We start from the raw sequence: 12468 nt of genomic DNA on the forward strand, positions 1-12468 counted from the left end.
GCGCCCTGTAATGAAGGTTTATTTTCATTTCTGTATTGCTGTGGCTAGAGCTGGTGGAGAGTGTGACGCGCAAGGAGATCTGACAGCTTCAGAAGTGGGTGCTGAAGGAGTTGCCCATCTGGGAAGCGTTAACTCTTGCTAGCAGGTAATCTCGTCTTGAAACTGTTGGGTCTTCCCTGGACTGACATCCAGAACAGTCTTGAAACAGAGAAAAAAGTCACCGCTGACATCTGTGATGGGCTCACTAACGGCAAAGCAGGATGCCTGCCGGAAAACATCATAGAGTCCCCCCAAATTCTCTGTGGTTGCAGGGAGGGCACACAGATGCACAGTACGCCGAGGTATTCCTGCGTCCTTTTCCATCCTTCTCCAAGTCTGTTGGGGAAGCTGGAGCCACCTGCAATAGCCACTGCCCATTGCCCATGTTCCCAGCAGAGCAGAGCCGTGTGACACTAACGGGTCAGTGCCAGGAGTCCCACGAGCACTGTGCTTTTGTCTCTGGTAGATGCTCTTCCTCATCTCCAGAAGAGGCAGCTATTCTGTTCTGTTCTGTTCTGTTCTGTTCTGTTCTGTTCTGTTCTGTTCTACTCTACTCTACCCTACTCTACTCCTATTCTATTCTATTCTATTCTATTCTATTCTATTCTATTCTATTCTATTCTATTCTATTCTATTCTATTCTATTCTATTCTATTATTTATTTTTTCCCCGAAGTTGATGGGTTCCCCAGGATTCCAGTGGCTGTGTGCTCGCTCCTTCTGTTAAGCAGGTACCCGCAGCACGTTCCTTCCCTCAGTCTCCTGGTCCCCCGCACTCCCCGGCCGCTGATCCCGGCTTGTGCTCAGGCCGCGGCGTGCGGGAGGAACCACCAGGTGGCAACCTCTCTCCGTGCTGCTGCTGCGGGCTTTGGTGGCTTTTCCACCCTTCGTTCAGAAGCAGGAGCAGACGCAGCTTGCTAGCTTGCTGCCTACCAGCACCGCTCAGTGCACGCTGGCAGAGCCACCCCATGCATTGGAGGGGGAGCTTCCCCTTTGCTGGAGGCACAGCATTGTTGACCTCATCAGGATCACGGCTCGTGCACTGATATGGAACGAAGTAACCAGAGTGCTGGGACCCGGCAGTGAGCTGCAGGGCTGTGTGTGACAAAGAGAGCAACCTGAAGACAGGGGACTGCGAAGCCTCAGTGACAATAGCTTTGGAAGAATACGTGGTCAGAGGGTGTAAATATGCAGAGGAGAAGGAATGCTCAGTTTGGGATGAGCTGCCCTGGTTCTGCAGCCATCTGTTGCGCTGAGCTCCATCTAGCTCAGGCCATAGCTGTGCTCTCACCAGATGTTAGCTTACATGAGCTGCGTGTAAGAGTGAACTGGTGCGAGAGCTGTGGCCCGATGTGCTTTCAGTAGGGTCTGACCTGCAGCAGTGACGACGTGCTAGCTGGCCTCTCGCTGCGGGGATGCGCTCCAGAAGTCGCAGGTGTGTGGCTGGAGCTTGGTCAGTGAGTCAGGATAGGAAATATCTTCCAAAGCTCCAAATAAGACAAAACAAACTGAGCTTTAGCACATGCTCAACTGATTGAGCCTTTGGCAAAGTATGACATGAATTTCCAGTGCGCTCACTGAGGCTGCATCTTGCCTGCTGCGTCCTTCGGCGCCAGTCCTCCAGAACAGGGTGAGGAGCTGCCGTGGGATGGCCGTGGGGATGGAATCGTTAGCAATTCCAGATCATGATGGGAAACAGAAGGAGTGAAGAAAAGCCGGATTGATCTATTTATTTATTTATTTTCCTCCAGAAAGTGGGAATAAAGCTACGAGCGCAGAGCTGGCTGCTCATGGAATATCTGCAGCGTGATTGGCACTAATGCTCTGCAGCCAGTGGGAGAAGATACGTTACCCAAGTAAGTGAAACGAGCACTGAGATGTGGGTTATACGATAACTTCTGAAGCAGAAGGAATAAGACCTCAGGCAACAGAGCTCCAAACAGCGCGCTTTCTTTTTTCCATTTCTGAGCCCGTGGTGTTCAATTAACCCCTTTTCTCTGTGCTACGTTCTCTATTCCACAGGCTTGCAGAGCTTTACCCACCCTTTTGGCTGATGACATGTTAAACGCTTGGTTTGCAATCATCAATTTTCTCCTGAACTGATACCCAAAGTTCTGCTGTTTTGATTTAAAGTGATTTCGAGTCTTTTAGTTAACAGTTAAGGACGGTCCTGTCCAAGAGAATCTAACTTGAGGAAGCCATGAAATTTAATTCATTTCTGCAACTTAAATATATAATCAGTGACATATGGGAATACTAAATACGGGGGGAAATGTCATTGCTTAAGTAAAATTTCTGCGTTCAGTCAAAATCCAGCAGTTGTAACATCAAACTGTAGTTTCCACTGTACAGGAAATAAAGCATCATTTTTTCAAGGAAAATAGACATGCAATTGCATGCCTGTTATGTTGCTTATATAGCTTCATGCTTAATTTTCTCCACGTTGCTGTTAGTAAAGAGCCAACAGAAGGGAAACTGAAGGGAGAAGCAACAACACGACACACCGAGCCTGCTGGAAAGTGCACAGGAGATGGCTGTGCTGGGAACACAGGCTCTTTCCCTGCTGTTGTCTCCGTGCCTGGGCCAGGGGCACCGTGCTCCATGGGACCTTCTCCAGAGGGAGCTTTGCAGCTTATGGTTACATGAAAGATTCTGATTTTTTTCCTCCTCCCTCACCCCAGCAGTGTCTCCAAGAGCCTTTTGGCTGCTGCTTCTTCCGCTGAGCTCCAGCTCCTCATTGGTCTCCGCACACAGCCCCTTCCTCTCTTTCTGTAATTGCCTTGTTTGCTCCTCCAGCCTTGCACTTCATCCATCTTCCTATTTCCCCTCTCTGATCTACTCCTCATGGCCGCTTCCTTCAGTTTTGCTGCTGGAATGTGAAGCATCTCTCCAGAAAAATAGAAGGTCTCTGTGAACTTTTACCACCCCCCTGTATTCCCTCTCCTTCACCTCTATCATCTCCTCGCAGATGGTGGGACAAGCGTTCACATTCGTTCTCAGGCTTGTAACATTGGCGCGTTCCCTTCTCTTGCTTTTTTCACATGATGATGTGAAATGAGGATAATTCTGCCCGTTTCTCTGCTCCTCAGGGCTGGACTCCATTTGAGGAAAGTGCTTTTGAGGCTGCTGTGATGCTTGGAACGCTGCTGTTGTGTTTGTCCCCTGACTACGGCTAATTGCGGCCACATTTGCTTCTGCTCAAGATAGGAAAGACAAAAGCTGAATCAGATGCAGCCATCGATTAGCACAGCTCTCGGGTCTGAAGGGCATCCTCTGCCTAAAGGCAGCGTTATACATCGAGATATTCCCTGCCATTATCTGTTATTTTTCCTTTTCCTTCTTGCTGAAGAGGCGCTGGGCAAAGGGGGTTTCAGTCTGCTGGGAGGGCACCTGCCTCCCCAGTGCAGCCTTGTGGGAATCGCCCATCTCAGCTTTCAGGAGCCCTGAAGCACCTGCTTGGAGGTGGGCACCTGGCAGCAACTTGTTCTCTCCAGGGGCAGCCATGCAGAGTGTGGGCCCCCGGGTTGGTCAGACCATGCACTCAATCAGATGGATGAAGGGAAGGAAGAAGAGTTTATTCTGCTGGAGCAGTGGTACCAAGCTGCTCATGGCATAAAGTTACACAAAGAAAAAGAATACGTAATTTATCATCAACTGCCTAAAATCCAGCTTTCTTTCTTCTGTGTCTTGTTGTGTGTCTGCCTGCAAACCCACAGCCTTCATGGGACTGGTGCCTCCTTTTTTTCCCGTCCTTCTTTTTTATAGCTCTCTTAGTTAGGCAGCTAACGAGGGTGGGTTAACCCTTGAAGGAAAGCCCAACACCACCGTGCTATGGCTACACTTGGAGGTACCACTCTGTGCTCCTTCCACGTTGGTGATAACGCAGACGCAGCATTGCCAGATGTGCTGTCCAGCCAGGCAGCCGTGGTGATGGATGCCCTGATCCTTTCATGCAGGAAAGGGGAAGCTCTCCGTGGGTTTGCCTTCCGCATGCTGGTGCGGGGCTCCCCTCCAGCCAGGCTTCCTAGGGCAGACAGATGGTTTTGCTTGTTACAGAGCTTCACAGGACACCTCCATTAAAGAGCAATGCGCGGATACCGCATTAAATCAAGCTGCTGTCTGTTCGGTCAGGTGATACGTCGGCATGGTGGGAAATGGTTTCAGCAGCGGGGTTCACGCTGTGCAACACCAACCTTTAGGCACTGGTAACCTCAGGAGGTTGCATTCCAGACATTAGGTCTCTTGCGGTGAAATAGATGGACGCTGCAGTGCAGAAGAAGCAAAAAAAAAAAACAACTCAATAAAAAGAACTGGCTGAGCTGTTATGGGGTCTGATGGCTGCTTTTAGTGTCCTTGCTCCTCTCAGAAATCATTTGGGGAGAACAGAAATCATTTGGGAAGAACTCATATGTCAGGCCGTGGTGCAGGGCAGGCGTTTAAGAGTCTGAAAAGAAAAGCTTTTGGGCAAATTGTCTACGGATAACATTCTTTATTTTCACTAGCTGAGTTTTTTCCTTGATAGCTTCTTTGAGAGCATCCATAACTCAGGTTTACTTGACAGCAATACAGAAACAGACATGGTTGATATCTTGGGAATCAAAGACATGACGATTTTTGTTTTTTAAAAAGGCTGTCTAGATTGTTTTATCCTTTCTAGCCTAATGGAGGTTTGTTTGGTACAGCACATCCTCTGGCCATAATAACTTTCATCCTTTATGAGCAGACGTTTATTTTCTAGGGAACGCAAAACGTCCCTCCTGAGGAGGTTTTCCCTATTTTCCTTTGGGCTGACATATACAGCTGGAGACCTCCATTTAATTCATCTTCTAGACTTAATTTATCTCCTCATTCTTTATTCCTTCCCTCAATCAGCCCTGCCGCATAGAGGTGGAAACCTTCCACAGCCACTCGGATCGTTTACAACAGTCACTTCCACAGGCAGTAGCGAGGCAAAAATCGAAGTGAGTACCTCTGATAACGACGTTAGCTGCGGATTTCAGTGTTTGTGAGCTGCAACTGACTGGGGGGGTGCCAGACATTTGCAGACACACACAACAAGACAGGCCCCTGCTCTGATCGGCTTGTAAATTAAAGGAAAGTACATTGGCAGGAGCAGAAGGGATGATACGACATGCTTTAAATAGTTTATTGGGAGCTGGAGGATTGCTGTTTATTTGGTGACATTGGGAAAATATTTAATGTGCTTAAACTTAAACTCTTTATAGCAGTGCTTCTCCTCCCCCGGTTTTCTTTCCCAATGACTGTTTTGGAGATTAAAACCAGCAAGTTGAGAGTAGACGGAAAATAAAGAAATGTACTTCCAGATCGACAGTTTTGAGCGAGCCAGGCTTTCGAAAGCAATTATGGTAACAGAAGAAAGGAGCGGCGCTTCGCACGGCGGGGCCAGAGCCGCTGCTGTAAGCTGAGCTCCGAGCGCCGCTGCGCTCCGGGAGAGACACCGGCGTTGGGGCCGCCCCGTCGGACGGCTCCGCCCGTGCCCCGACGGCAGCGGCGGCCCCGACGGGAGCGCTGCCCGACTCCTGCGGCCGCGGGTGGGCTGATCCCAGCGCCGGAGTCCGCCTTCAGAGCGGGGACGGGTTGCGAGGGGTGTTTCGTGCTAAGCACGTTTCTCCTTCGAAGTACCGTGTTTGTAACGGAGAAAGTTAAGCGGGGTAATTTGTTTTCTTTCTTGTCCTTCACTACGTAACACATCAGAGTTTCGTTTTGAAATAGAAGTGGGGGGAGAGATACTAACTTTCGGCCTGCAGTGACAGCGCTTATCGGCCAACAAATGCCAGTGAAGCTCTGCTATCTTTTGATCACACAGAAAACAAATAAGCAACAATAAAAAAAGACCAACAAAAATAAATTCCGCAAAGCAAAATGATCATAATAAATCCGAACAAACAAAGGAGACAATATAGGAACTCGTGTCCCTCGTTCGGAGATGACCCACAAACCAAACTACTGCAGCTCTGGGGCCAGCGAATTGCTATTGCAAACAGCGGCTGAAGCGTTCTCAGCCGAACACAACTTTCCAACCTTAAATTGCCTTCTTCCTGTCCCGGGATGCCAGGGCTTTGCACAGATGAAATTGCACGACCCTTTCCCCCGGATCCTCTTACTTCCACAGCGCTCCATCCCCACTGCCTGCCGCCGGGTGCTGCGACGCGATCCCCGCTCCCCGGCCGTGTCCCCCCAAATTCCATTTCGCACCTCCCGCCGAGCCCTCGCAGAGGCAGGGGTTGCCTCATCCTTCCGCCGGTGCATCGTTCCCCACCGCCCGCTCGGGTCGGGTCGGCTCTTCCGTGCGGCACACCGGGCCCAGGCGTCCCTCGGTGTTGTTTCCTCGCCTCTCTTCTCCTCGCAGTCCCGGCCGCCCCCGGCCCCGGACTGCGCTGCCCGCAGGTGGGTGCCGTTCCCTCGCCGCTGGGGCCGGGTCCGTGACCAGCAGATGGAGCTGCGGGCCCCGGCCCCGAGGTTGCGGGCGCCGACGGCAGCGGGCCCGGCGGGCGCGGCACGACTCAGCCCGGGCGCGGCCCCGTTCTGTCGCCGGGCGAATGGTGCCTGGGCGGAGCGCGGCCGCGGCGGAGGGCCCAGGTAGGGCGCGTTACGGTGCTCGCCGGCGTGCGGAGCCCGGGGCTGACCCAGGAAGTGGCCTCCGGCGGGCCGGGATGCCCGCTTGGGACGGGCGCTCGCCGAGGTGTGAGCCCCCACGGACCCCCTGCTCGATGTCACCAACGGCCGCTCGCCGGCGGCTCCTGTCTGGCGATCCCGGTCCTCCAGGCAGCGGCACCGGCTCTCTGACACCGAACCGCGGCGTTTTTTGCGCCACCGATGCGGCCGTTTCCGCGCCGGACGCGTCCTCCGTGACCCCTCGCCACGCTCCGCCGCGGGTCGAGTACCGGCGGGTCCCGAGGGGGCGGAGGAGAGCAGCTGCCGTCCCAACCCCCGCGGGCCGCTTCCCCGCTGTATCCGAGCTTCCCCCGTCCGCCGGCCGGGCCGATCCCGGGTTCCGGCGCGAGGACTCCGCGCTCCCGCTGCGTCCGTCGCGTTCCGCGCTCAGCCTCGGTTCCCGCAGCCCAGCACCGCCACCCGAAGCGGGCCACCTCTCCGCCTTACCGCTTCTCGCTACCGAGCTCCCCGGGGTCCCGGGCTCCGATCCGGTTCGGTCCCTCCGGGTGCCGAGGCGAAGCGAAGCTCGGAGCCGGCGGGTCTCGGGAGGGCCCCGAGCCGAGGGGGTTAAACCGGGAGCCTCCCCTTACCTTCAAAAAGTTAAAAATGTCTGGAGCCTGCATCTCTTAAAGGGGCGGTGCTGGCTGCAAGGAGTCTTGGCACCGGCTGCGAGAAAGGCTGGTCAGGGGCGTGAGTTCCCCTCCACCAGCACCAAAACATTGCAAAAAAAGGCAGAGCGCCCCACACTTTAGATAAGGACAATTAGCCACCAGCGAGCCCCTGCAGACAGCGAGTTAATTAGGGGTTTCCTGCTCTCCGGCATGCCCTGTCCCAGCTCCTGCCCCCCCGGGCTCCTAGCGCTGATGGCACCTGGGCTGGCCCTCATGGCCACCTTCTCGCTGCCCTCCCAGGCCGGGGACAGGAGGGCGCTGCCGGTGGAGAAATCTCCAGGTGTGAAGGGAAGGACTCTCATTCTCCTTGATGTCAACACCAAGAGCCCTGTCAGGATAATCAGTGAGAATTTCCTCTCCCTGCAGCTGGACCCCTCCATCATTCATGATGGCTGGCTCGATTTCTTAAGGTAAGGCGGGAGCCCCCCCCGGCGCCCTCCCCGTGCCGCCCACCCCGCCGGGCTCCGCGCTGCCCGCGGCGCTCGTTGAGGTGGAGGGAGCGAGGCCATGGTTTCCATTAAGATGCACATGTTTGCAATGGAGAAAGCATTTCGGAGACTTATCAGTTATGACTGCAAAAATGTCGTGCTCCCCTCCGCTCCAACAACAACAACAACAAAAAGAAGGAAAAAAAAAAAAAAAAGGAGGGAAAAAAAAAAAAAAAAGAAGCACAATATGGGGCTGAGGCAGCGCAGGGAGAAAAAAACCCTGCACCGGGAACCCGCAGCAACGGGTGTCGGCCAGCTGCTCCCCGAGTTCCCCGCGCTTCCCGGGCTCCCGGAGGGCAGAGCCGGGCTGCGCGTCGCGTTCGGTGCCGAGCTCAGCGGCCTGGAGACACCGGGCCGGCCGGAGAGCACCGGTCCTGCTGGGTAAGTCGAGAAGGAAGAGCGGGTCCTCGCTCCGAGGGTCCCGGTCGGTGCCGCCTCCGTCCCCAGGGAGCCGGGAGCCGGTGCCTCCGCCGCACTTGTCCGGGGGGTTCCGGGAGGGCAGAGCCGGGGTCCGCCGGCCTCCGGACCCCGCTGCCAGCGGGCGGGGCGGCCCCGTTCCCGCTGCTGAGGTTGAACCGCAGAGCCCCGCAGCCGGGCGCTGCTGAGCGGTGCCCGCGCCGCACCGCGCTGTGCTATGCGATCCCGAACCGCGCCGTGCCGGGCGGGGCGGCCGGGCCGCGGTGAGAGCTCCGGATCCCCGCACCGCGCTCCCTTCTCCCGCTGCGGCCGCCGGGCCCACCCCGCACCGGCACCGTTCCGTAGCTTTCAGCCCGCTCTCCTCCCCGCAGCTCCCGGCGGCTGGTGACCCTGGCGAGGGGCCTGGCCCCCGCCTTCCTGCGCTTCGCGGGCAAGAGGACGGACTTTCTGCAGTTCCACAACGTGAAGAACCCGGCCAAGAGCCGCGGCGGGCCCGGCCCCGATTACTACCTCAAGAACTACGAGGACGGTGAGCGGGGCCGCGGGCCGGGCGGGGGGCGGGCGCGGCTGCGGGGGCTGCGGGCACCGCACGGTCCCGTTCCGCTGTTCGGGCTCCGCGGCACCGGGCGCGCCGTGCGCCCCGCCGGGCAGCGCCGCACCGGGCGGGGGCTTCTCCTTCCCTTCCCTCCCCTTGCCGGTGCGTCCGGCGGAGAAACAAAAGGCCCGCGGAGGGAATCGTCCCCCGGTATTGCGGATCGCGCCCCGCTGCTTTTGCACCGCTTCTCCCTCGATCTTCCCGGACCCTCCGGTGCTCCCCGGGAGCTCTGCCTTTCCCTGAGGACCCCGGCGTCGTTTCTCCGTGCGGTTGCGGCCCCGGGGCTCTCCGCAGCCCGGCCCGGCTCGGTGCCCGTCGCTATCCGGGGAGCCGCTCTTTCTCCGCAGCGCCGTGCCACCGGGCCCTGCCCGAAGTGACGGCGGCACCGCCTCGTCCCGGCTCTGCCCCGCTCCCTTCCTCCCCGCTCTGTGCCCTCCTCCCAACGGTTCCGCAGCTGCACGAAAGGTTTTCACCTTTTGCGGCCCTTGATTCACACAAAGAAACCTCGCAGACCAGTCAGGGTCAACGCTCCTATTTTGAGAAGCAGAATATCATGTATGAGTGCAAGAATTTATTGATTTTTCTTTGGTTTTTTTTTTTTCCTTAAAAAAACTTACTTTCTTACTTACGACTTAACAAAAATTAGCAGAAGATATTTCCATAAGTGATTTTCGAGGGCCAATTAATGCCAGACAGATCCCAGCGGGCAGGTCAGTGGAGCAGAGGAAGTTTTGCAGAAATCCAGTCGGCAGCTCAGCGCTGAATGGAAAAAGCAGACGTGTTTGCCAGTTTTCTGATGGCTTTCTGTTCCTCCAGTAGCGTTTGATCTCAGTGAGACCATTGTCCCCCAGCCCCACACGCAGGCAGGTGGGTGATGTGTGCACTCCGTCTTTGCTGAAGCAATCCCCATCCCATCACTTGGGTTTTTTTCCTTCTCATAATCGATCTCTGGTGAAGGGTTTGCTGTAAGCTCTGCCTACTGGGATGAATTTCACGCTGACCAAAACCTGCAGCCATCTCAAATAGAAAACTTAAGTGTAGCGCATAAAAGCGTGGACGAGATTCACACTAAACATTGGTAGGAATAAATTTCCCTGCTTCAGCCCAAAGGTCAATATTTCAACAGCCTGCAGGAGAGAACTTACACTTATTAAATGTCTTCACAGCAGCTTTCATGTTAGGGAAGGAAGGACTGAAAGCTTTTTTTTTTTTTTTTTCCAGTTTTCCTCGTGGCAATAAAGTTGAAATGTAGCAGTCCTTCAAAATGAAGCTTCTCATAGAAGTTGTAACCACAGGTCTTAACTTTTCATCACTTAAATATGGAACAGAACCATTGCAAATGGGAGTGAGGGAGGGAGGGGACACATGTGGTGTGTATCAAGCATCAGTGTAAATCAGAAAGGTGTGGTAAAAAGGATTTCCTGCCTGGAAGCAAAGCTTTCTTATTTGTTCTTAATATCTGTGTGCAAACTCCGAGGCTGGAGTTGCTGGTAGCTCCCATCTTTTCATGCTTTGCTCGGGGGATCCAGTTCTCCAAAATGAAATCCTGGTGCCACTGCAGCTCTCTGCCCCACTGCACTGGATCCGAGCAGCCATGTTCTCCTCTCAGAGAACTGCTCTGCTTTTTGCTCCCTCATCTACAGCCTATCTGGGACCCGCCTGCATTCATGTGAGGGACCTGTGGGCTGAGCAGACTGCATGGAAAAAGATGGCACCCAGTGCCTGAGCTTGGGGAAGGCAGCGAGTGTCCTCTTGTCCCCATTGCTCTACCCACAGTTCCTGGGCTGACTGGGGCTGCTTTCCATGTGTAATGCTCTTGTCTCCTCATCATTTATTTTCTGAAATTTCTTGTCTGATTTAGCTAAAAAAAAAAAAAACAAACCACCAAACCACCAAACAAACAAACAAAAAACAGAAAATGATTAAAAGAGAAACCTGTGAATGTCTTAAGTCTGACCTTCATGTTTTTTGGTGATGTAACAAGTGACAGCTCCATTGTTTTCTGCTTTGAATGTTTGCCTCTGTGCACATCCCATGGCTGCTGGTAGACAGCACAGAGGTGTATCGGTTCAGTTCACAGAGCTGGAGGGCTTTGTCATTTTTGGTGGCTGTTTGGCAGGAGTTCATCAGGTCTGCCCATACCAGGCTGAGGGACTTGTCTAAGCTCTTTCCTATGGGAAAGGGATTGGTTGAACTGCAGGGTGTTGAAGGCGGCACGTCTATATGTATCCTCTGACCTTTGCCATGCGCTGCAAGGCCATCTAAGTGATCTGTTATATTATTTGGCCGTGGCATTGCCTTGCCTGAGGTCTGTTCCCGCTAGAAAACCAGTTTGTCACACACCGAGCCCTGCGGTACCAGGAGGTGGGGCTGTAGGGGAGACTTTTTGACACTTGCTGATCGAGAAGTGTAATGCTTTTGACCTGGGAGACTTTAGCCTCCCTTAAATGGAGTTTCTGTGTCCGTGCACTGCTGGGCTGGTTTTCCCTCCCCATCTGTATTGCAAATTGTGCTCTGTTATCTGGGGCTGCTTCTCTCCAGCCACGCGTCTGACTCCTGGGCAGGGACTTGATCTCATGCTCAGTCTGCAGCAGAGCAGCTTCTCCTTCTGCTGTGGGGTTGCCTACTGGATAATGCACTTGGCTGTCCTTCCAGCCACCTCACGTGTTGCCAAGGACCACTTGGCTCTGAGGAATGGGACAATAAGAAACACTGGTCACTAGGGAAACAACCTTGTGCAGCTCCTTTTTGGGGCAAGCACATGGGCTGTCCATTTGCCCTGGCAATGGTTGCTGGGAGCATAAATACAAAACCTCTTCTGAAGCTGAGTTTGCTAAAACCCGATCTGTGCTGCCCTGGAGCCTGGTGTTGGGGTGTTGGTGGGGTTTGGAGGCTCTCAGCAAAGAGTGCTGCTGGTGCCACTCCACAGCAGCAGAGAGCAGTTTTGGACACCTCCAGGTGGCATGAACATTAGAGTTTCCCTCTATGTGTATGTGCTGTGAAGAGAAAACTCGAGGGAAAAAGAGAAGTTTATTGGAACTGGAGTTCTTGGAGATGTGTTGGCCCAAGTGCCTCGGTGGGTTCTCCATCCTTTTGTAGCTTGAAGTGTTTCTGTGGCTGATGGAGACCAAAGGGCATTTGCCACACGCAGACAACTGGCCCTGTGTGGGTCATGGAAGGGAGAGGTGAAAAGGAGCACATATAGGTGCTGTAGGTAAGGCATAAGAAAAGGTGCTGAGCCAAAGTGTGTGTGGATGATGCATCTCAAAAATGCTCTCTCAGTTGCTGCTAAGTTACTTTATTCTAGTTTATTTCCTTTTTTGGAAGGATACTGGGCATCTGGAAAAATGGCCAGTTACCACAAAAACCTGGCAAAAAACATGTTCCTCATGCCTTCCATACTAAGTGGGAGATTTTTCCTTATAGTGTGAGCAAGTCCATGTTACGCTGTAATTCTGGCACTGGCTAATGGGCTTCTTGTGCATGCTTTCATCTCAGGATCCCTTCCTTCTGCCCATCAGATACCTGGCATTGGACCAGGACCCCAAGCCTTGTGCTCAGGGGAACGCCATACCCCCTGCCGA

At 54.1% G+C, this 12468-nt stretch overlaps 1 protein-coding gene across 11 annotated transcripts in view; it reads left to right on the forward strand.

Moving 5' to 3' along the window:
- The window catches only part of HPSE2 (heparanase 2 (inactive)), an 85782-nt gene that overhangs the window by 1205 nt on the left and 72109 nt on the right, over positions 1-12468 (forward strand). For 4 of the 11 annotated variants that reach the window (XM_090145330.1, XM_090145331.1, XM_090145332.1 and 1 more), the window contains exons 2-4: positions 49-1894; positions 3128-6638; positions 8661-8818. In XM_090145330.1, the coding sequence (XP_090001456.1) occupies positions 5986-6638; positions 8661-8818 (811 nt within the window). In that variant the 5' untranslated portion in view covers positions 49-1894; positions 3128-5985. Of the gene's footprint in view, positions 1-48; positions 1895-3127; positions 6639-7186; positions 7795-8660; positions 8819-12468 lie in introns of those variants that run through there. The other 7 variants (XM_090145325.1, XM_090145328.1, XM_090145323.1 and 4 more) reach the window with 7 other exon arrangements.

This window comes from Phasianus colchicus, chromosome 8 (assembly GCF_987193195.1).
Source record: "Phasianus colchicus chromosome 8, bPhaCol1.hap1.1, whole genome shotgun sequence".
NCBI lineage: Eukaryota > Metazoa > Chordata > Aves > Galliformes > Phasianidae > Phasianus > Phasianus colchicus.